Source organism: Chaetodon trifascialis, chromosome 15, assembly GCF_039877785.1.
Source record: "Chaetodon trifascialis isolate fChaTrf1 chromosome 15, fChaTrf1.hap1, whole genome shotgun sequence".
NCBI classification, from domain to species: Eukaryota; Metazoa; Chordata; class Actinopteri; order Chaetodontiformes; family Chaetodontidae; genus Chaetodon; species Chaetodon trifascialis.
In genome coordinates this window covers 9,277,178-9,300,069 of record NC_092070.1, presented here as the reverse complement: position 1 = coordinate 9,300,069, position 22,892 = coordinate 9,277,178, and the positions used below count along the sequence as shown (strand labels likewise).

General features: G+C 48.3%; 1 protein-coding gene across 1 annotated transcript in view; it reads left to right on the top strand.

The window, feature by feature from the left end:
- The window catches only part of tnrc18 (trinucleotide repeat containing 18), a 44,389-nt gene extending 21,497 nt beyond the window's left edge, over nt 1-22,892 (top strand). Inside the window, exons 6-30 of the mRNA XM_070981561.1 lie at nt 1,159-1,246; nt 1,399-1,628; nt 2,511-2,657; nt 2,923-3,107; nt 3,479-3,893; nt 4,021-5,013; nt 5,143-5,288; nt 5,371-5,504; nt 5,630-5,743; nt 5,826-6,006; nt 6,098-6,407; nt 7,019-7,231; nt 9,801-9,977; nt 10,480-10,943; nt 11,407-11,541; nt 12,149-12,290; nt 12,399-12,516; nt 13,521-13,596; nt 13,782-13,890; nt 14,193-14,309; nt 14,898-15,050; nt 16,090-17,900; nt 18,028-18,264; nt 19,011-19,085; nt 19,251-22,892. Of these exons, the coding sequence (XP_070837662.1) occupies nt 1,159-1,246; nt 1,399-1,628; nt 2,511-2,657; nt 2,923-3,107; nt 3,479-3,893; nt 4,021-5,013; nt 5,143-5,288; nt 5,371-5,504; nt 5,630-5,743; nt 5,826-6,006; nt 6,098-6,407; nt 7,019-7,231; nt 9,801-9,977; nt 10,480-10,943; nt 11,407-11,541; nt 12,149-12,290; nt 12,399-12,516; nt 13,521-13,596; nt 13,782-13,890; nt 14,193-14,309; nt 14,898-15,050; nt 16,090-17,900; nt 18,028-18,264; nt 19,011-19,085; nt 19,251-19,457 (6,977 nt within the window). The 3' untranslated portion in view covers nt 19,458-22,892. The remainder of the gene's footprint in view (nt 1-1,158; nt 1,247-1,398; nt 1,629-2,510; nt 2,658-2,922; nt 3,108-3,478; nt 3,894-4,020; nt 5,014-5,142; nt 5,289-5,370; nt 5,505-5,629; nt 5,744-5,825; nt 6,007-6,097; nt 6,408-7,018; nt 7,232-9,800; nt 9,978-10,479; nt 10,944-11,406; nt 11,542-12,148; nt 12,291-12,398; nt 12,517-13,520; nt 13,597-13,781; nt 13,891-14,192; nt 14,310-14,897; nt 15,051-16,089; nt 17,901-18,027; nt 18,265-19,010; nt 19,086-19,250) is intronic.

Sequence of the window (22,892 nt, the reverse complement as noted above, 5' to 3'; positions counted from 1 at the left end):
GAAGAGCTCTAAATAAACAGCAGAGGATTTACACAAATAGATGGATGAATGGATGGGTAGATGGAGGGAAGCAGGAAGGAGGAGAAGAAGAAGGATAGGCTAACGATAAGAGATGGACATAGATCGATAGGTTGATAGACGGGAAGAGAGAGGTATGTCGGGAAGTAAAGAAGTGAAAAGAGAGTGTGAGATGGAGGGAGGACCGGCAATGGAGGACCGGGGAGAAAGAGGGGGCGTGCAGCGCTAATCGCTGGCTTTCTGATGCAGAGAGGATAGCATGTGGGACAGACTCCCTGTAACCTTGGTAACAGTCTTGAAACCTTTCCTGTGGAGCATGTCAGGGTTTGTTAAAGTCCCTTGTCCCTTTTAGGAGACACACACACACACACACACACACACACACACACACACACACACACACACACACACACACACACACGTGCACGCACTTCTAGAGCAGAACTGAAGGGTTCAGCACACTCGTATAAAACCTCTCTGCTGCTCGGGGACCTTCAGTCTGCATGGATGGGATGGAAGAGGGTTAACGGGAAAAGAGAGCGAGGAGGAGATCCTCATGTTTATTCTGGATTGCTCGGCTGAGTTCTGCTGCTTTCCTTCTTTTTTTTGATCTCCATCTCTTGTCTTTTGCCGTCGGCTCTGATAGTAAGCAGGATGGGTTTAAGACTTTGTGCGTGTGTGTGTGCGCAGTAATGGCATGTTCACACATCTCCTGTGGCTCCAGACTAATAACTGATAAGAGCTGACACTCAGAGTGAGAGCTGTCACTCCATTTGTGTGTGTTTGTACAGTATGCAGTGTGCACATGCTCTTTGTGTTCAGGCTGTGGCCCAACATCACATTTTCTGCTTCTTCTTTCATTTTGACATGCTGTCTCGTGTCATCATTATATAGCCAGAGTCACCTTGTTTTCTCCCCCCACTCTTCTCTGCTGTGACTCATTTCTACTCACCTGACCACATATTTTTCCAGCATTGCTCTCAACCATCCAGCATATCTTCCTTCACAGCTCGTATCCTTTTCTTTAACGTGTATTACACGTGGGATCAGGGCTTAAACATTCAAGGAGCCTCAGTGATGCAGCTACTGAGCATCTTTATCTAATCCTTTTCTCCCCCTCTTTGCCTGAAACCATCACAGATGAGGAGCGAGGAGAGGAGCGTGCTCGTCACCATGATGACAGACTGCTGGCCGGCCGGCTGGAGCGCGAGCAGGAGAAGGTGCTCAGGTAAGGGGGCGTGGCTTATGTGCCAGTTTATCCATATTAGCTCATACCTGAACACAGTGTTAGAGGTTAACTGCACTCAGTTTTCAGTTGCATACTTCCTGCTCATGTAATCTACCTCTAAACACTCAGTACTGGGTCTTGTTTCCTTCCAGAGAGTCCAAGGAGCTGGCTGAGTTTACCCAGATGCACCCCGCCCCGCTGTCCAGCGGCCTGACGCCTAGTATGATGACACCCAGCCTCATGACCCCCAACCTTATGGTGACAGGCGGGGCTGCCCTGGCCGGGGCGGGGCGATGGCCTCCCGACCCCTCAACTCTGACCTCTCACCCGTGGATGCCCCGGCCTGGAGCCCCCCCAGTCTGGCTCTCCAGCTCACCGTACAGTATGTGGACATACATGTGACCCTAACTGCTATAAGCACATGTTTAGATGAACCCCAAAATTCTTAACATTCTTTGTAACTCCTTTTTATATTACAGCTGAAGTCGAGCATGTATGTTGTGATTTCAAGAATTTTGCAACTTATGTCAGGATGAAAGTGATTTAGATGTACTTTAGAGCTGAAATGATGATGCAGTTAGTAGTAATGAGAAAATTAATCGGCACCCATTTTGATTTAAAAAAAAAAAGTTTTAACTTCAACTCATTTGTGTCGTTTTGATGCTTTTCTATTTTCGATGTGATTTTCTATGAGTTATCCAACATGGTGCTAAAGACTAAAGAGTCAAAATCAGTTCAACACCTACCAATGACATGCTTGCAGAATTCTAAATGCACCTGTGTAGCCTCTTCTGGTTGGTGTAGCAGAAGAGGGAGGGGTTGTCTGTCTGTAGAGTGGCTCCTCCCACAGCAGCCTCCAGGGGCCAAGTTCCTCAGACATTCCTGGTCTTCGCAGGACATTCCTGCTCCTCCAACGTCCTGAACAAATAGCATCAAGATACACACATTCACATACTCACATACTTATGAGTGTACACACATCTCGAAATATGGAAACAGGCACCACATGTGTACACAGAGCTCCCCAAGGGCCAGCTCTGTCTAGACACAGAGGGCAGAAAAACAAAATCTGTCCAACGCAGCTAAACTGAGTGCGTGCTCATGTAATTTCAATATGTGTGTAAATACCAGGTGAAGAATGACTAAATGTTAGTCTTAACTTGGCTGAGAATGTTTTTTCCTCTCTTCGCTCATCCTCAGTCTAACATTTTTCACATTTTTCCTTTCCTTTTTCACCAATTTGTTCCCCTCCCCTTACATTCAGGCCTGGGTCCTTCCTCACTTCACCAGACCCTCCAGCCAGGCTACCCACCCTCTCTGCCAGGCTCCATACCCCCTCCCTACCAGTTTGCCAGGGACCCACAGTCTGGACAGCTAATAGTCATCCCCACTGAACACCTGCCACACTACGGTATGGAAGCCACTCTCTCTGTATGTGTGTGCGCATGTACATGAGAAATGTAAAGTATGGGTGCATGATGCAGAGAACTAGTTTGCAAGTGAGCAGATCAGTCCGGACAGTTAGCTAAAAGTAGATTCAGAGATTAATGGTAAACTGTTGAAATACTAAAAAAGCTAAAAGTAAGGGGCTAGTTGAAATAGTTTGCAACAGCATTCAGTTTAAATGGATTTTTAAGTCGTCTGTCTTCCTCGTACCTTCCTCCATCGCTCTGCAGGAAGTGACGTGCTGGAGCGTGGAGCCCCGGTGTGGTCGGGGGTGTACGGTACAGGCAGCTCGCTGCAGCACGCAGCCCAGCTCCAGCTCCTCTCCCAGCAGCAGATGCTCCGGCAACAGGAGCTACTCATGATCCAGCAGCACACAGCGCAGGTCCTGGAGCTGCAGAGGAATGCGCAGCTAGTCGTAAGTGGACATAAAGCACAGCGGTCCTGCAGCTGCATGAGACGTTCATGTGTATAATATTGGTGTCCTTATAAACACACATCAGATCAGCAACAAACACATCTATCCTGGCTATATAATAAAAAAATAGAAAATAATAAGAAAAATGTAGAATATGAATACAGTATGAAGGTACATGCAGCCCTGAGATGATACACACCCTTGACACATTTTCATGACAAAGCAAAGTTGTAGAACACATTCAGTAAACAGCCGCTTACACAACACATCCTGCAGCTGCAGAAGAAAACAGTCTAAACAATCCAACCACAGACAAATACGATCGTGTGTCACAGCACACGTTCAAAGCCGTCTCCTCTGGTGTGTTTCAGGAACGTTTAAAGGCCAGCGAGCACCGGCCAGACATGGAAGACAAAGCAGACAAGCGGAGTGCCGACCCCAAACCTCGCCCTTCCTCCATATCTTCCCCGTCTCCCTCACCCATCCTGCACCCCCGCAAACCTCCTCCTCCCTCTCGCTCACCAACCCCGTCTACCTCCTCCCTCATCCCCCTGCCTACGCTCCCCTCACCAGTGACCACCCTCAAGTCAGAGGATGGTGGGCAGAGAGTGCTGTCTCACACACCGACAGCCCTGCCTCACTCGCCTTCTCCCCGCTCGCCCTCTCCACCCCCGCCCTCGCCACGGCGGCCAAAACAGGAGGCAGCCGAGGAGGGGGAGGTGGGACGGAGGGAGCCAAGAGGGGGACAGAAGACAGTCTCTGCATCTTTTCAGGGCATCTACTCAGGTGAGTCTGGAGGAATCTCAACTGAACATTCGGTCATCAGCTGTCTGTCACGTTGCTAAATTATTGACCTGTGCACTGTGACTGTAGTGACTCTAATTTCTGTATTTTTGCGTTATTGTTACGACAGATCTCCCTCCAGGTTACCCATACCAGTCTATCACTGCCCCATTTGGCTCACCTTACGCCCCTTATCACATCCCAGCACCCACAGGGGCAAACACAGAAGTCGTCCCACCCCACCTCTCCCGCTCTCCTGCCTCTGCTGCTCCTTTGCCTTCAGCCCACCTGCATTCAAGGCTGCTGGACTCCGACATCAAACCACAGAGACTAGAGCCATCGAAGACGGGATCTTTTCTCAAGCAGGAACCCGGTGTGGAACAGCCTCAGCTTGACATGACACCAGAACCTCTGGGTCCTCTTCGCCGGAGCTGCAGCCCTGCGCAAGCCAGCCAGAACAGAGAGGGTCCTGTGGAAGCCTCAAAGCCGAAGCCTCAACCACTACCTCTGTATGTCCCCAGCCCTCCACCGCAACAAGCTGAAAGACTTGAAGAAGTCACGGAGGAAGAGAAGGAAGGGGGGCAAATCAAAATGGAGGCATCATCTTACTCCTGTCAGGCAGCATACCCCCTGCCTGCTCAGCTTACAGAAGCTGAGCCTAAGCCAGAGGTTGTCAGAGATCCAGAACGATATCCATCATGCATCACTGCAGATTCAGACAGCCAGGAATCCATTCAGATGTGTGTGTCACTAGAGCAAAGCTCCAGCGCTGTGTGTGAACAAGGGCAGCCGGACGCTCCAATCAGCTCCCTCACCCCCAGTCAAGAAGAAAGTGTCACTGAAAGTCTGCCTTGTCCTCCTCCCTCCTCCAACTTACCGCTTCCGCTAGTCATCGGCCCCGAGGACCCCATGGCAGGGATGCTCGCTCTGCTGACAGCCAGTGAGATGGCCCAGGCCCGCCCCAGCAGCCCGCCTGCACCGACACTCATCCGGCAGATCAAAACCCCCCCTGTGGGTGCAGACTGCAGCAGTGCTGGTGCTCTGGAGATGGTGGCACTGGAGGGGATGGCTTTGCTCAGCCAAATGGCCCAGCAGGAGATGGAGCACATCAGCCTGGAGCAAGGTGAGCAGATATGACAGAGTGGGGGGTGGGAAAAGGTAGGAGAATGAAATGTTGAAATATAAAAAGAAAAGAATGAAGTCTAATACTAATGGACCAATCATGTTTCAATATCCTCTGCTTCCCGTCCAGATCTGACATTGGAGGGTCTGGACTGTCTTCTGGAAGCAAGCAGACAGATTTTGTTGGAGGCCATTGAGAAACAGTCCCACATTGATCTGCCCAGAACGCTGGACCCTGACAAGAAGTACAGCTGGAGGCAGAGGAAGGAGGAGCCGGTAAGACAAATGTGACCATCACCCAGAGATGAGAATATGTCGGTTTGTGAAACGCCTTGACACTTTTCTCTCTTCCCTGCAGCTGTACAGTAAAATGTCTGTGGAAATGTTGGACGCAGTGGAAGTGGAGTACCGTGTTCGCCTGGCTGAGCTGCAGAAGATGTACAAGGAGAAGCAGAGAGATCTGAGCAAGCTGCAGAGACGCCGAGACAAGCGGTGAGTGTTAGCTCCACATACAACCACAGCTGTTACTACACACCGATACACACCTGCTAAACAAAGCCCCCACATCTCTCCCCCTGACAAACCCACACCTATAACTCAAATTATGCATATGTCAGTGAGCGGCAGCAGCAGGAAGATGAGAGGCGCAGTCTCACCAGGCGGGGCAGAGGACGACCTAGGAAGAGGAAATGCTTGACTACACCTCCCAAACTGGACAGCAGGCCTGGAAAGTGAGTGAGCTCTCAGGTTTTTACCAATGTTTTTTGGTTTTTGGTTTTCTATGTGACACATACAGAGCAAATATTGTCTCAGGGTGGGTAGGTCTGTGCAATACTCTGAGGACTCTGAAGCTGGGGATGGGCAGAGGAAGAGGTTCCGAATGTCAAGAGAGGAGGAGATGGAGGCAGGAAGTGGAGGAGTGAAGATGAAAAAGAAGAAAAAGAAGAAGAAGAGCTGGAACGACCAGGAGCCGTCCACCAGTCATACTCTGGAGGTAGGCTGCTTCACTCTGAGTGTTTTGGTTTTGGCTGCAGTGTTTCGCTATTGCTCTGATTACTCATTAGGTGATTTTGTGGTGTTGTCAGGTGTTGAAGGCGAAGCGTGGCCACGTGTGCGAGCAGGAGCAGCTGGCATCAGACCTCGACAGAGCGCTTTCACTCTCTCAGCTCGGCTCTCTCGGCGCGTCTCGCAAACTCGCCTCCAGCTCCAAATTAGACAAGGCGAAGGGCAAGTCAGCAGAAAGTCGGATGAAGGAGCGTGGCATACACTCATCCACCAAAGGAGGGAAGCACAAGATGGCTGCCAAGGCTTCAGAGACCGTCCGGAATGTGAAAGGTCAGAAGAAGACTGCTCTGTTCTCTCCTGTGAGGTCAGAGCTCAGCAGCTGTTCGAACAGTGAGTACCTGAAGACGAGACAACCCATTTATACGTGTCATGTTGCCAAAGAAGATCTACATAAGTCCAAAAAATGTTTTCACATTTTTCATTTTTCATACTGAGGTGCAGGTGACGCATTTAAGAGACAATTCTGATAATGGTAGATTGACAAAATAATCTTAATAATCTTAATCCACTTATGGAAAAGTGGACCTGGAGTTACAAATATTTTGTCAAACTGTGTTTTTCATATTGTCAACAAAACCCTGTCAAGACCGTGTGTGTGTGTGTGTGTGTGTGTGTGTGTGTGTGTGTGTGTGTGTGTGTGTGTGTGTCCAAAGCCTGATAAAGCCTAGAGCTCCATTGTTGTCCACACTGTTGCCCTGGGTGACATGATCCTTCATTACCAAGAACACACACACACTGTAGTTTATTTTGTAAATAATCCCCAACAAATGTGCTATTTCCTCCCATTTGAGTTACATTTGTTAAAAACTAATGTTTTTGTCAGGTTTAGCTTGAGTAACGGTCGCAGGGCCCTCAGACTGTGATGTTGAGGCCGAGCACGCGTCTTCATGCTGTCTGGCTCTTTGTTTCGTCAGTCATTAACCGCACTTTCCCCTCACCAGACTCAGATTCAGAGGAGCACAATTCTTCTCGAGGGGGCTGGCCCCCTCTCTCAGGGACACGTTCCCACGGCAGCCTGACCAGGAAGAGGCGGACCGCATCATCGCCGACATCCCTGCTGTCCAGTCAGAAGTCTCAGAAGAAGAAACACAAGCACTTATCCCTGCTGCTGGAGGAAGCGGGCCTCAGCTCCTCCGACGACTCCTTCGACCAAGGTTACTGACCGAATCTTACAGCCCCTCGCTGTTGAGTCAGACAGAGAATGTGTCTTTGAGCCTCGCCACAGCTTGTGTCTTTGTTTGCGTTTCGCTCATGCAGCTGTTTTCAGGCTGCGCTTTAGCGAAACCATCCTTCTACCTCTCTCGCCTGCTGGCTTCTCTGCTAAGTTGCCTTTTTTTTTTTTTAAAGCGTTTACCTTTTTCTATGGTGTTTTTTTTATTGCCTGGATTGCAAACCGTTTTTTGTAGCATTTGTACATTGAAAAATTGTGTGATTTGTGAGATTTTTTCATAAAGTTGTATTGCAGTTTGGTACCTATAAGCTTTATTAAAGGTGTTGATTTGATCGGCACAGAAAGCAAAGCGCTGTGGTCCTTGTGTCTGCTTCATCTGTCTGTCTGTCTCTGTCAGTCTGTCCAGCTGCCACTGCACCGCACACATCCTTTAGACTGCTCTGTTCGTCAAATATCCCTTCAGCTCTCCTGGCAAATGTTGGAAAATTGCTCAAGCTTAAGGCTTACATTTGGGAGACAGAAACATTAAAGGTAGAGATTCAGAAGTTCAGAGCGCGCAGAGCTGAATCTGATAGGACAGATAATATGTTTACTTCCTGGTCAGTTTAAGTTGTCATGAAGAGGAGTGTCATGGTAGTTGGCTCTTTTTCTCATTTTTTAGAATAATTCATTTCCATCAGACTAAGTGTTTATTGATGATGTCGTCTAGTTTTTGATGATGTGGGGGAATCGAATGCATTGCTGCTCATTCTAAACTTCTCGATGGCACCAATCATATTAGATGTTGGGGATATTTGGACAATAGAGCTCCTCCTCTGTGTCTACTAAACCTTCAAATAACCCTTTTCCCTTTGTGTTGCTCTCTCAGACACCTTGCTCTGTCTTCTCAACTTTCCCTCCTCACCTTTGTCCCACCCCCCCATCCTACCCATGATGCTTTGAGTGTCTCTCAGCCTGTTCCATGTGCTTGTGCCGCTGCTGCTGCGACATTACAGAAGCTTGGCAAGGACTAGCGCAGCCTTGAGCCTACGCTACCTAGCTTTGCTTGAGCTTGACTGTGCTAAGGCCAGGCTACGCTATGGTTAGGCTGCGCTCTCGCCGCCACTCTGCCCCGCCCTGCCTGAGGCCACACCCCTGTCACCTGCTCTGTAAGTAGGAAGTGCCCCTCCCTCTATTCTTCATTGACCGCTAACATGGGCTTTGCTGAAATTGAACCACATACACAGAACATTAACTTTTTCTTTTGGTTTTTATATTTTTATTCACAAATTAAAGCTCATAAATGAGAGCTGTGGTTACCCCCACTCATCCCAGTGTCATGTCTCCTGATGGCTTGTCAGAGTTTAAAGGAAGACTTGATGCTCTCGTGGGACAGAGGATGTAACCATGATTTCTCAAACCTCATGCAAACGTTATACCAAGGGGCCTCACAGGGCTGTCCTCTCAGTGCCTGCCTGTTGTATTGTCTGCCTTCTACAGTTAACACATAGTGGATTCACAGTATAACAAAAGCACCAGATTTGGCAACTTGAAAATAGTTGGTTAATTAATTCAAATAAACCCCATAAATCAGATCAAGCATTTTTTTTGCTTAAAGAGCAACTTCATACCCTCTGAAAGTCTTGTTTTTGCCGTTGGTTTCATTTCTTACCTCGATGCAGTGATGTGAGGGTGTACTCCAGTATGCCATGACATCACTGCTAGGTGTACTTACAGGCACCTTGAAACTTTCAACCACAGACGGCAGCAAAACGCTGCTTTTCAGCCTGGTGTTTAATAAAAAAATCACATTGGAGCTCATTTTATGAGTCACAATTTCCACTTTAAGTCAGTCAGACTAAAACAGAATGATGGTATGTTTTGAAGAGACCTTGTACTGTGCATCCACCTTTGACGTTAACTCTCTAACCCCCTGAGGAGATGTTCCTCTTGCTCGTCTGTTGCCTGGGACCTAACTGCTAACCACCAGCAACACGCTGCTAACTAGCAGTATGCTACGGCGTGTGTTTGTGTGTGTGTTTGGAGGAAGAAGTGCATTTTTTCACTTTTCTCTTTGTCACATTTTCTCAATTGTTTTTAATTTAAAAAAAGAGTTTCAGCTCACATGCTTTCAGCAGCTGTGTGTGTGTCTGTGTGTGTCTGTGAGAGTGTGAGGCTCACATGAATGTATGTGGTAAATCCCAATTGTTCCCTTCTGGATCTTGCTTGCACAGCATTCAAGTGTGAAGGAAGGCTGCTGTGGTTAGGACGGTCTGTTTCTCTGCACTGTTGTCTCTGAACAGCCTACATGTTAAGACGCGGGACAGTGTGTGTGTTTGTGTAGACAGTGTGTTAATGTGAGGCTCAGGCTGCTGCATCCTTTCACACAGGGCGTCAGTCAGTTTTTCTTCTCTTAGAAAAGTCACATCTTGATCTTGATTTCTTTGGTGAATTCATCATCTCTGTGGTGCAGTGTTTGTCAGTAGAAGCAGTAGGAAGTGATTTGACCTTTGGCCCTGACCTGCACCACAGCCACATTCATCTCTGAGCTGAAAATCTTGTCTCTGAAACAGAAACCTCTGAGGATGACAACGAAAACGAGGACGAATCCGATTCGGATGATGACGGCGGCTGTGAGGAGAGCGGGCTGGGTCTGCTGGCCAGGTTTGCGGCCAGCGCTCTGCCCGTCAGCTCCACCCCGTTAAGCCTTCTCCATGATGGCAAACATCGCAGCCGGCAAAGCACTCTGGGTAACAGCACGACAGATACAAATGACCTGTGTGTGACCGAGCGTCATGTCTGCTCAAATAGACTGAATGAATGTGGATTTTGTGGAAATTAGCGACAAAAAGAAAAGCAGCGATCAGGCTTGTGACAGAGACAAACGTGTCCTCTGCACAAACTGTCCCGCTTTCACTCACTTCACAGGTTCCCTTGACAACATTCCGCAGTATAATTGTAATTTTTTGTGGTTGAGCAGGTTCACCGCCAGAGTGTTTTTCCAGGATTGTTTTATTGATCCAGTTAAATATCAATTCATTTCTAATTGTCACATCAGGCTGCATGTAATGATTCAGTCCTGAATTATGTATTAGTTTCAAGATGATCAATAGTCCTATTCACAGGGTTATTGATTTCAGAGAATGTAACACCTGAGTTTATTACTGACTGCATGTTAATGGGAGGAGTGAACTTTTTCTCTCTATAGAGAAGAGTTTTGACGTCATGTGACCCTCTCCTCTCCTCCATCAGGGTCATCAGAGTGCGAGTGGTCCGACTCTGGCTCGGACTTGCGGCTGAGGAAGTTCCCTTCGCTGCTGCACGGCAAACGCTCCGCCCCAGAGCTCCCCCTGTTGCCCCCGGCAAACCGCCGCATCGACCAGACCAGCCCCACCAAGCGAGACGAGGCGCTGCCAGTCAAACGCAAGCCCCTTCCCAAACCGCGTCCCTCGCCGCGGTCACCACGGCGGTTCAGCTTCGACCTCTCCACCAGCTCTGGGGTTGGAGGCTTCAGCGAGGATGAGGGATGGACCCGGCGGCGCAGCGAGAGGATTTTCCTCCACGATGCCACCACCTCAGCCAGTCAGACGACCGTGCCAGCCCCTGCCTCTGCCAATCAGAGCTCCTCCTCCAGCTCAGCTCCACCTCTCACCCCGAAGCCGGCCTCCAGACCCAAACCTGCACCACCCAGCAGAGAGGGGAAAGATGTGGTGAAAGTACGTCAATAATTCATCAAGTCTTTATGCACCAACTGAGACGGGTCTGAAAAACAGAGACTCCTGCCTCCTCCCCCTCCTCTCTTTGCTTATCTTCCCTTTCTGTCACTGTTTCACTCCTGTTCTCCTCTCTCAAACTCTGGTTCCCCCACACCCTTTTTGTCTCCCTTGATACCTCTGTGTGTGAATGTGTCTTAAGTGTGTGTGTGTGTGTGTGTCAGAGTGCCAGCAGGGTTTCCCAGTACTTCAGTCACTGCAGCACTCCCCTGCTGTCTGTGTCATGTTGCTGACAAGAAAGGACAACTGCAGGCAGCCTGGCAGCATCCCACCATCAGTGTGTGTGTGTCTGTGTGTGTGTATGTGTGTGTGTTTGTGTAAAGATATAAATCTGTCCAGTAGATCCTCAGTGCTGTCATTCATATACATGTTTTTAACTCTGTGTGTTGTGACTTTTGAAACCCAGAAAAAGAAGCTGAAGGACTCTCCTCTGCCCGTGAGCCCGTCCACCCTGTGCGGTCCAATCACAGACAGCCCCACGCCTCTGAGCCTCAGCCCGTCAGGCAAGAGCCAACCCAAAGCCAAGACCAAGGCCAGAGAGGTCAGTGGGATGATGGATCAGCTGCAAAGTCATTATGGACGTGAACTTAATTATCCTGGCAAGGACAAAACATGAACATTGTCATCATTAGGCGCAAATGTGCACGCACACTCACACACACCCACTTTACTCTCTGGCTGGCTGTGTTGCACAAACACACGAACAAGTCTCAAGAATTGAACCGATAGCTTCTGTTGCAAGTAACACTTTTTTGTTCTGTTAGCGAGAGAAAAAAAAGTAAACCTCTTGTATCGTGTGAATTCTGCCAAAGTGTTGCATTGCTCTCCATCTGCCACCAGCCCAAAACTCGAGTTTGTTTTGGAAACACGAAAGGCAGCTAAAGTGTGTGTGCAGAGCTCTTTGTGGTGGTGGAACAGCACAGAAGATTGTGTATTCAACAGCATAAGTGTTGTAATATGTTGCCGTTTCACGTTGAAAACTTAATTTGTGGTGTGTCAGCCTGGTAGTTTGGTGGGCTGCCACAAATTAACCTCAAGCACCGGCATCATTTCATCATCAGCATCTGGGTTTTTGGAATATAAACTAATACATATCCGGATGGATAATTAGCCCTGTGAAATCAAAGCCCTTGTGTTTGTTCCTGCAGCCTTCCAGAGGAGCGGTGAGCCGGCTGATGGAGAGCATGGCAGCAGACGAAGACTTCGAGCCCAACCAGGACAGCAGCTTCAGCGAAGACGAGCTCCTCCCGCCGCGCAGCAACAGCATATCGGAGAGGTCCTCCACACCTGGTCAGTACGCAGAGACGCCGTCTACTACAGCTGCTGCTGCTGCTGCCAGATGTGGCTTACACTGTAAATAATCACATGCTTATTGACTGCATGTGTTGTTGTGTTCAGCTCCAGTGCAGTGTGTGTTGGATAAGGATTCTCTGGTGGACGGACTCAGAGTTTTGATCCCGATGGACGACCAACTGCTGTATGCAGGACACGTCAACACTGTACACTCCCCTGACATGTGAGTACGCGCAGGGCAGAACTTAACTTCAGAGGGTGAAAAAGACCGGAGCACACTGATTTGCAGCTTTTTATAGTGGAAACACACACACATCTGTTTGCACTACTAAAAGCTGCAAATCAATCAGTGTGCCCCAGTTTTCTTCCCCTCTAATGTTTGTTGTCCTTGATTTGAGAAGCACCTGATTCAGCTGCACACGGCTGGAAGAGAACCACCAGAGAAAACACTGCTAGGCAGCATCTGCATGTCCAAACCACAGTGACCTGTTACAAAGCTTGGCTGATTTTACAGATGCACAACACAGAGACAAGGATTTGAACTGGTCCCTGCACGTTGCACACATGCAGGCGGGGACACTCTGTCTGTCATGTTGGGAAATACAACAATATTATTCGCTTTCTTGCTGAGAGTCAAACAAGGAGATTGATACCACTCTCATGTTTGTACCCTCAATATAAAGCTAAAGCCAGCGGCCGGTTATCTTAGCTTAGCATAAAGACTGGAAGCAGGTGGAAACAGCTAGCCTGACTCAATTGTTGCTTTACCACTGATTAAACAAGGGAGATTTGATGTTAATAATTAGTGAGATTTGCTGGCTCTAACTTCATATTTACTCAACAAACATGAGCGTGGTATTGATCTTCCCATCTAACTCTTAGCGTAACTGTTCCTTCAAACATGCACTAACTTGCATTCGCACAAACATGAGAACGTAAAAGGCTACATTTCCATCTCATTTTGATCATCTCACTGACACTGAAATCCAGAGTGGTTTAAGTAAAAGAAAACAAACAGTAAAGCCACGTTCAGACGGGATTAATATTCCAGAGGGGATTGGCGTGCTCCGCTCTGGACAACATGATAGTCTGAGCCAAAGTCTGATAGCGTTAGTTAGCAAAAGACAACCAATTCCCCTGACCTACTACACATGAAAGCAGATAAGAGTTGAGATAGAAGACGGAGTGCTGTCTCACTCAGCCTTTTCCCACATTTCCCCCCTGCAGATACAGCGTGGTGGTGGAGGGGGAGAGAGGGAACCGACCGCACATCTACTGCTTGGAACAACTGCTGCAGGAGGCTGTGAGTAAACTGATTCACACATGGCTTCTGTGTGTTTATGGATGCCTCAGCGCTCCTGATTTCTCCATTTCTGAAGATTCATGAGATGTGAAATGCATGTGCGAAGACCCGTCCTGTGAAATTATATAAAAGGTGTGATGCTTTGTTGTGTTGACATATGAAAGTTCTTGGTTCTGTGTGTGCAGATCATCGACGTGAAGCCTCCCTCTGTGCGCTACCTCCCAGAGGGCACCCGCATCGCTGCCTACTGGAGCCAGCAGTACCGCTGCCTCTACCCCGGCACTGTTGTCAATGGTACAGCGACAGCACGCGAACACACACACCCACCACTTACATGATTTGATTCATAATCCACTTACATGGGCAATTTAATTGTAGCTGGCAGCACAAACAAATGTAAAAGATCTTAACAGAGCCTTCAGTGTGCAGTGCAGCAGAGTTCATTACTTTGAAGAGCCGGATGGTGATGGCTACATAACTGGTCTGAGTTCAATTCAGTGCAGTGAGCTTTACTGCAATGAACAATCACAGTTAAACAGACCAGTGTTTTTAAACTGTAAATGCTGCTTACACGTGGATCTTTTTTTTCCTAAAAGGAACTTCAGATATTGACGAGAATGATGATCTTATCACCGTGGAGTTTGACGATGGTGACACAGGCCGCATCCCCCTCTCCCACATCAGACTGCTGCCGCCAGACTACAAGATCCACTGTGAGCATACACACACACACACACACACACACACACACACACACACACACACACACACACACACACACACACACAACAGCAGCAACATCACAGTCAAATATTTTCCTGCTTGTCACCGCGAGTTCTCTCCTCAAAGAGCACTTTTATGCCATGCATGTATGTATGTATATAGTTGTTCCTACAGCTTGGTCTGGGCTCCACGAGTGTCCACATCAAAAAGAGTGAGGAGAACGGAGCTTCCGACACCGTGAAGCACATTGCTTAGAAAAATGAAAATATTTACCTAGCACAGAGCTCAAAACACCTCATAACATTACAGTCTTTTCCTCTGTGGGCGCTTTTGTTGATTTCTGCACATCAGAAGCTGGTATCAATATTTTTCCTTTTGCAAGCGAGGTGCTTCCAACTTGTTGATGGTTTATGAGGGAGGGAACACTGCAAGGCGTACACACTCAAGAACTCACAGTGCTGTCCAAAATAGCTGATCGTCTTGGATGAGTTGAGAGGTTGAAACGCTGCAGGTAGCAGACAGTCGTGATGAAAGCGTGAGACGCAGGTTCTTCAGGTTAACCGTGGCTCTCTGTCCAGGCGCTGAGCCGTCGCCTGCCCTGCTCGTGGCCAGCTGCTCCAGGAGGCGAGTCCGCAAATGCAGCAAAGAGGGCAAAGAGGTGGCAACAAAGCCGGAGGAGACGGCTCCTAAGATCAAAGGGAAACCTGGACGCAAACCCAAACCCAAACCAGGTGAGCCAATCGAACTGCTTCCCCAGGAACAATAAAAGCTCCCGTCCATTGTCTTTTGTCGATCCGTTGGGACTGGAAGCTTGAGTTCAGTATCATCATTACCCACTAATTGTTATTGCCAACCCGCTGCTTATCTTACTAATAGATTACATCCTCTGAGTCTAATTCTGCTCGACTCTAACGTGTCAGTGAAATGGTCGGTAGAAACACAGAAATGATCGACCAAAAGTGTCAAACTGGCATTATGAAAGAAAGAAAATGTAATGTTTCACATGAGGGGTAAGAATAATGAAGGGGGTGCTTAAAATAAAACTTGTGCGCTGTACATTAAGTACTGCCATCACTTTTGCCGTTATTTGAGACCTGCTGCCTTTTCATTCCATGGAACCAGTAGAGGACATCTCCTCAAGCACTGGAGCCAAATGTGTCCCATAAAGAAGAGATGGACCTCACACTCAAAGTGCAGTGTGTTTCGAGTGTCATTTATGGCGATTATTAGGAGTAATAATAATAATAAGAGTAGCATGCAGTTTGTTTGTGTCCCTATTTTAACATATTTATCATAGAGACCATTATGGACTAAAATCCAAAATGCTTTTGTCACGTTCGTCTTTTGATGAGTCTTTTTAAAACAGCAGAACCAACAAAAATAGCTCAAAGCTCAGACAGATCTTTCATCAAACATCTCGTGTTTGACCACGGCTGTCATCTCTGATGTCAGTTAAATGAATGTGCTCAAACAGCTTTGTTGTTCTGTAGAGCTCACAGTCTATTACTCTGGCTGTATTATATGGCATGTTGTCTGATTTGCTGATGCTGGCATTGTTTCTCCTGGGTAAGCAGTTCTTAAAGGCGATGTTTTCATCTCAAAATTGTTTCTTTGCTCATTTGTCTGCTGCTCTCAGCACATGAGGCTGCAGACCACAAAAATCATGAAGCCACACAATGAAAACGTCAGCATGTCCAGTGGAAACCCATTTACAGTGAAGCAGACTTGTTAAAGGTTTTTTTTCCTGTTCTTCTTTTGGTGTTTTTTCAGAGACCTCTGTGAACTCAGATGGCCGGGAGAAAGCTGATCCTCCATCTTCCTCCACCCAGCCTGTTGAAAAACCCCAGGCTCCAGCCAAGCCGTCACAGGACAGGCTGTCCTCTGTCCAGAAGGCAGCTCAGGAGAAGCCCAGGCCGGCATCCCGGCCAACAATGGTAACCCAGGGAAAACCAGGTCGCAAGAGCTCCACCACATCACCCGCAAGTAGCCCCACCCTCCCCAGCCCGGTGCCCAGGAAGGCCAGCTCAGCCCAGCCTCCTGCTCCTAAACCAGCCCGCGCTCTCCCCCCCTCCCTCTACCCCTCCACCTACGGGAAGGTCCTGACCGTGGATCTGTACAGCGAGCCCAACCTCAGCTCGTACAACAACCAGCACAGAGACAGAGACAGCAGCAGCAGTGTCAGTCCCACCACCAACAGACCAATGTCCAGGCCCAGTATGGCAACATCATCTACTGCACCTAAGCCAACTGCTCCGTCCACGCCCAGGCCCACTTCCGCTTCCACACCCAAAACCAAATCCTCCTCAGACCATCACAGCAGACCCAGCCTCAGCTCCGGACTCACACCCAGCCCCATCTCCAGGATGTCGACAGGCAAACCTGGGTCTTCAGTGACCCCCAGACCGTCATCATCAGTGTCTTCGTTGTCATCATCATCTGCCCCTAGACCCAAACTGAAGATGCCGTCCGACCAGCTCCCCTCCAGCTCCAGACCCAGCCCCATCTCCAAACCTAAGCTCAGCTCGGGGCAAAGTGACGTGGGCTCAGTGGTGAGGCGCAAGCCCCTGTCTGCAGAGCCCCTCGTGAAGCTTGACCACGAAGGCGTCACCTCCCCCAAGACCAAGAAGACCAAGGCTCTGATGTTGCTAGAGGGTCGGGGCGTCAGACGAGATCACACCCCCATCGCCACAGCCACAGCCAATCAGAAACCACTGAAGGCTAAACCCAGAGCTCCAGATAGAGAGACTGGCCCGACAGAGAAAGACTCTACCTACAAAGCACAGATGATGGTGAAGGAGAAGGGAGCGGAGATTCGTGGAAGTGCTGGTAGAGGACAGGAGACGGACACTCGAGAGGAGAAAGGTAAAAAAGAGGAGAGAAAGGAGATGGAGAAAAGAGAGGAGAGAAAGGAGATGGAGAAAAGAGAGGAGAGAAAGATGAAAGAAGAATCTCAGAGCAGCAGCAGCTCAGAGTCCGAGGAAGAGGGGCAGAAAGGAAAGCTGAAGAAAAAGAAGAAATGCACCTCAAGCTGCTCTTCCTCCTCTTCCTCCTGCTCTGGTTCCTCCTCATCTTCTTCATCATCATCCTCTTCATCATCCTCTTCATCCACTGATGACTCCTCCTGCAGCTCAGATGAAGAGAGGACCCCCACGCCTCCACCAGGCCCCGTCTCCCCGCCTCCAGTGCAGGATAAACTGAAAGAAGAAATGAAACGTGAAGAAGAAGAAGAAGAAGAGGAGGTGAAGAAGGAGGCTGAGGTAAAAGTGGAGGAAGAGGAGCTGTCTCCTCCCTCAGAATCTCCCTCCCCTTCAACCTCTCCCGCTCCTGCTGCTTCTGCTCCCGCTAAACCTGCTAAACCGGCCACTGGGAAGGGCTCCGGGCAGAGGGGTCGTCCACCAAAGCCAAAGCCCAGTGGAGGGGAGGGGAAGGTGGGGAGACCAAAGCGGAGAGAGGGGGTCCACCTCCCCACAACCAAGGAGCTGGCTAAACGTCAGAGGCTTCCCAGTGTGGAGAACAGGCCCAAAATTTCTGCTTTCCTTCCAGCCAGACAGCTCTGGAAGTGGTTTGGGAAACCCACTCAGGTGAGGAAAAAAACCCTCAGAAGTTGAAAGATTGAAGGTCAAATTGTGAGAAACACTGACTGTGTTCTTCCAAATATCCTTCAATTTCACTTCATGACCAGCGTGTCCTCTTCTAACCCCCCTCCAGAGACGCGGTATGAAGGGCAAGGCTAAGAAGCTCTTCTATAAGGCCATCGTGCGAGGTCGAGAGATGATCCGCATCGGTGACTGCGCCGTGTTCCTGTCCGCCGGCCGGCCCAACCTGCCCTTCATCGGCCGCATCCAGAGCATGTGGGAGTCATGGGGCAGCAACATGGTGGTCAGGGTCAACTGGTTCTATCATCCAGAGGAGACAAACCCTGGCAAGAAACTCACCGACAAGAAGGTAGGAGTTCTGAAGAAAACATGGTCTCATAAGCCTCGTTTCTCTCACTCTTCTGTCCTCATTACAGTGCTGCTGTACCAGAGAAGGCTGATCATGACCTTTTTAGTATTGTATGTGTGAAGTTGTGTAAAGCTACAGTAGGTAAGATGGCGAAGAGACAAGCCCCTCCCCCCTGCAGCGTGACACACAGTAACGTTAGCCATAGCATCGGAAACAAGCTAACTCAGTCACTACATCAGTCACTAACATACTGTACCGGCTGTGGAGTGTCACTGTTACAATCACCATATTAGCTTTCTGGTTATTTGTTGTCTTAGCCGTATATGCGGCGGTGTGGGCAGTTTCTCCTGTGTGGGTGGCTGATGCTCCACCATAGCTTTGTTGTTGTTGTTGTAGTAGCTGTTTGACTGGGTGGCAGCCGGCAGCGTGAGCAGAGGGAGGGGGCGGTTCGCAGCGTGTGTGAGTAGTGATTGACAGATGCCAGACTCTCCCTCAGATGCTCCTCTGGCTCTGATAGGTTGTTTTGTGTCGGGCTCCGTGGATTCTTGCAAATCGCAGTAGGAGCAGTATTTTTTCAAAGATTACATGTTTCATGTACTTCTGTCTGGGCATAGGGACAGTTTTAGCAAATATGACAAAAAATTACTTTTATACAAGTTACCTACTGCAGTTTTAAGTTAAAGAATCAGACCGAATACGTTGTTTTGTATGATTAGTTTGAAGCTGGACACTTCTTTCCTCTGCAGAACTGGGATCAGATGTGTGGCCAGTCTTTACCAGCAGCTCTGCACTCTTCCATCCAGAGGAAAGACTTCATGGAGGTGAGAAGAGAGTTTATTATTTGACCTGTTTTTTAGCTCTGATCTTCAGGCTGAAAATGCTGCTGCAGTGTGTTTAGCCGTCAGTTATCTTTAGTTAGCTGGTTAGAAAAGCAGTGTTTCATCTGCAGTGTTGTCCTGTAGTAAAAAGCTCTGTGTTTGTCACAGCGCGCCCTCTACCAGTCGTCTCACAGCGACGAGAACGACGTGCAGACGGTCAGCCACAAGTGCCTGGTCGTAAGCGTGGAGGAATATGAGCAGATGACCCACACGCGCCGCTACGCCGACAGTGAGGACCTCTACTACCTGGCCGGCACCTACGAACCCACCACCGGCATGATCTTCAACACCGACGGAGTCCCAGTCATCTGCTAAACAAACACAGAGGCTCACCACGAGTTGCTGAATCCAAATCATGGCCCGACCTAACCCAATGTGAGGTCTCTCCGAGTCTAATCACTGATCTTCATTCATGATGGATCTTTCACAGCCGTGACTCAGTGAACTCAACCGCTTCGACACCACGATACACTTCAAACGGACTGTCGCGAACAGCTTCTACTACAGAGCCTGGAGACACTATAGACAGTATTAAAAGGAACAGGTCTCTTGAAACCTTTGCACACACAGACTCCAATAACACGTACTGCTCTGCTCGCCGTGCTCATGAGGAAGCCTCTGAGCGCACACGAGCGCCTCAGTCTCCTTTTACATGTAAATATCCCCCTGAGAAACACGTACGTACACTCACACATGCACGTGTAAATACTCACCTCCACGTAATACACGCCCAGTTATATAGAGGAAATATGAGTGTTTTATTTTCATGTAATAGATTTATGTCAGAGTACTTTTTTCTAAAGAGGTAAACAGTCGAGAAGCTTTAATGAACTGTGAATGATGATCCAGGAGAGAGGCCCCGTTTCAGAGAACAGACACACACACACACACACACACACACACACACACACACACCAGTGATGTGACGTTGTGATTATGATGTTGCCGTGGTGATGTTACAGTCATGTTACAGTCATATAAATGTATCTACAGAACAGCAGGAGCGACAGACAGAGAGAGACAGAGATGCACAGAAAGACAGGTATAGACTCCTTCCATTGCTGTCCAACAGAAAGCACTTAAGACAGAAAACGCTTAAAGTCTGCCCTCCTCTAATTTAACCCCTTCAATTCCCCTTGACAATCCGAACTCGGCCAGGCAAGCTGTCCGTGTGCGACTAAAACTTCTGACTCCCTCAGAGACTCAGGCTTTAAGAGAGAGGAAGGAATCTTGTACTATTAAAAGCACTTCCCATTTTCATCGTCGAGTTCCTTATCTTAAAGGAAAAATCCACCCTGAAAACACTACGAAACAAAGCTGCTGTTGATGTTATCTCGCCTTTCGTTGTTTGCCCATTTTGTACTGAGGCTGATCAGCAGCACGGGGAGAGTTTCTCCACCTGACAGCAGCCTCGATGGAGGCCGGTGCAGCCACAGGATTCAGGCATCTTTTTTTTTTTTTTTTTTTTTGGAAGAAAAAAAGAGTAACAAAGAAAAGTAAACTACAACACTTGATCACAAAGTGGCTCCATGGCTGCACTGAACAAGACAAGCTGATGTATGAGCAGTGCAGGAGTCCCAGAGGGTGGATTTTTCCTTTTTTCTCATTTCTTTTTAAGGTGTTTTCAGGGTTGTAAACATTGCAGTCAGCTCAAGATGCATCAAGGTCATGGCACTGATAGTCAGTCTGCAGCTGCCAGCACTGATTAGATCATGAACATAATTCAATTATTTTGGCTGCAGCGTTTTCAACCTCTAAATGTCCTGTGTCGGATGTATTTTCTTTTTCTTTTGCTTCTGCTCTTTTACGGACGTCTCTCGTTCACCCCGTTTGAACACATTCGGCCCCTCCGAGCAATCATCTTTGACATGAGTGCACTTTGAATGAGCTCCGCTGCAGAGGAGACTCTGCGACTGGGAGTCTTGTACGTCTTCCTAGAGTATTCACGAACCCCCTCCAGCGCTCCCTCTGCCTCCCCTCCCCTCCCTCCACACGACACCCCTTCGCCCTCCAGAACACAGATAAACGCCACCACGTCCCTTTTTACTCGCTCTTTTCGCCTCTCCTAGCTGCTTATGAATTTTTTCTACGTGCCTAGTTTTAAGCATTTTTTTTAGGGTGAGACTGTTGAATGTCGTGCTCAGGGTTGTGAGCGTTCGGGCGGCCTTACTCTCCCAGGCCTTACGATGCTGACTCGCCAAAATCTCACCTAGGTCCCCCCTTGAGGAGTAATCAGATTGGTATTTTTTCTCAGTCTGCTGATGTTGGGAAACGCCTGAATTCTTTGTGATTTCTAGTTTAAACAACCCTCCGTTCCTGAGCTCTTCGCTCACTTAGCTACACTATTGTGTATAGAGTTTGTATCGGTATCTGTACACAGTATATAGTATACTGTATATACAGAGTCTATCTGTGGTTATCATGTTGATTTTCTTGTATGTTTCTTACCACGTTGCCCTCTCTCTGCCTCGCCGCAGAGACTGATGATTGTCTTGTTGATATTCAATAGGTTTAATATTTTCTACTCTTTCGAGATCTCTTGGTTACGTCTGGATTTGTCCGATTTTATTTTAGGGCACATGTCATTTGTACTCTGAGGTGGCTATGAGACGTCCCAAGATGTTATTGTTGTTCATGATAACATGTTTTCCCGATAAAAGACGTGCTAGTGTAGTAGCATTTCAGTGCATGGAAAATCCAGACACGACAGCCACCGAGTCAGTAAAGGAAACGTTTGAGAATGTGCTGCTAGTTTATTAGTGGTTGAACCAGGTACGGAGCGACTACACGCGCTGTTTTCTGATATTACTCAATGGATCAATGCCAGAAAACCTTATCTGCTTAAAAGCCCACCTGCTCCTCAAGCTGCTGCTCCAAGATCCCCGCCTGAAACTCGCATGTCTTCAGACAGACAGACGTGGAAACGCTTTGAGTGACAGTCAGCCAAAGTGGATCTGCGGCCGGCTCGTGGGCCGTGGGAGCGGAGCGGGTACACAGGCCGTACCGCTGTTTGCAGAGAGAACAAGTTAAAGTGCCCGTTATGAATGTTTGTTTACCCCTGGAGCTGCTAAAGCACTTTTTTTTTCCATGAGTGTGTGTGCGTGTGTGTGTGAGGAAGGGAGTGATAAGACATCACACTCTTATCCCCTGGTATTACACACACACGTGCGCACACACACTTACACACCTTTGTAACCCTTTAAGGTGTGTGTTATTGCCTTCCAATCTCTATTCGCCCTCTATCTCCATCCAAAGCCCAGCCTTAGGCCTTCAAACAGGGTCCAACACACACACACACACACACACACACACACACACACACACACACACACACACACACACACACACACACACACACACACACACACATACTTATTGCCCACCTCGCCTTCATTTTAATTTGGTGTCACGTTTTAAGAGCCTGACTTCATGTACGTTCTTTTGATCACCGTTTTATTTTCTTTCACGTCTGTTTTTTTTTTGCTGTGATTTATTTTTTCTGATTTTTTTCTTTTGCATGTTTTCTGTCACTTTTTCTGTCATCTTTTTTTTTCGTCTTCCCTCGCTTCCCCTCTCTGAACAATCGTCCACGCCTCTCAAGCAATACTGCTGACAGGCACTGGGAGCTAGCTGCTAGAAAGAGAGAGAGAGAGAGAGAGAGAGAGAGAGAGAGAGAGAGAGAGAGAGAGAGAGAGGTGGACTGGAGGCTGGTTCTTCGTCTGCTGTTCCTTCAGTATCGTTATTGTCCTG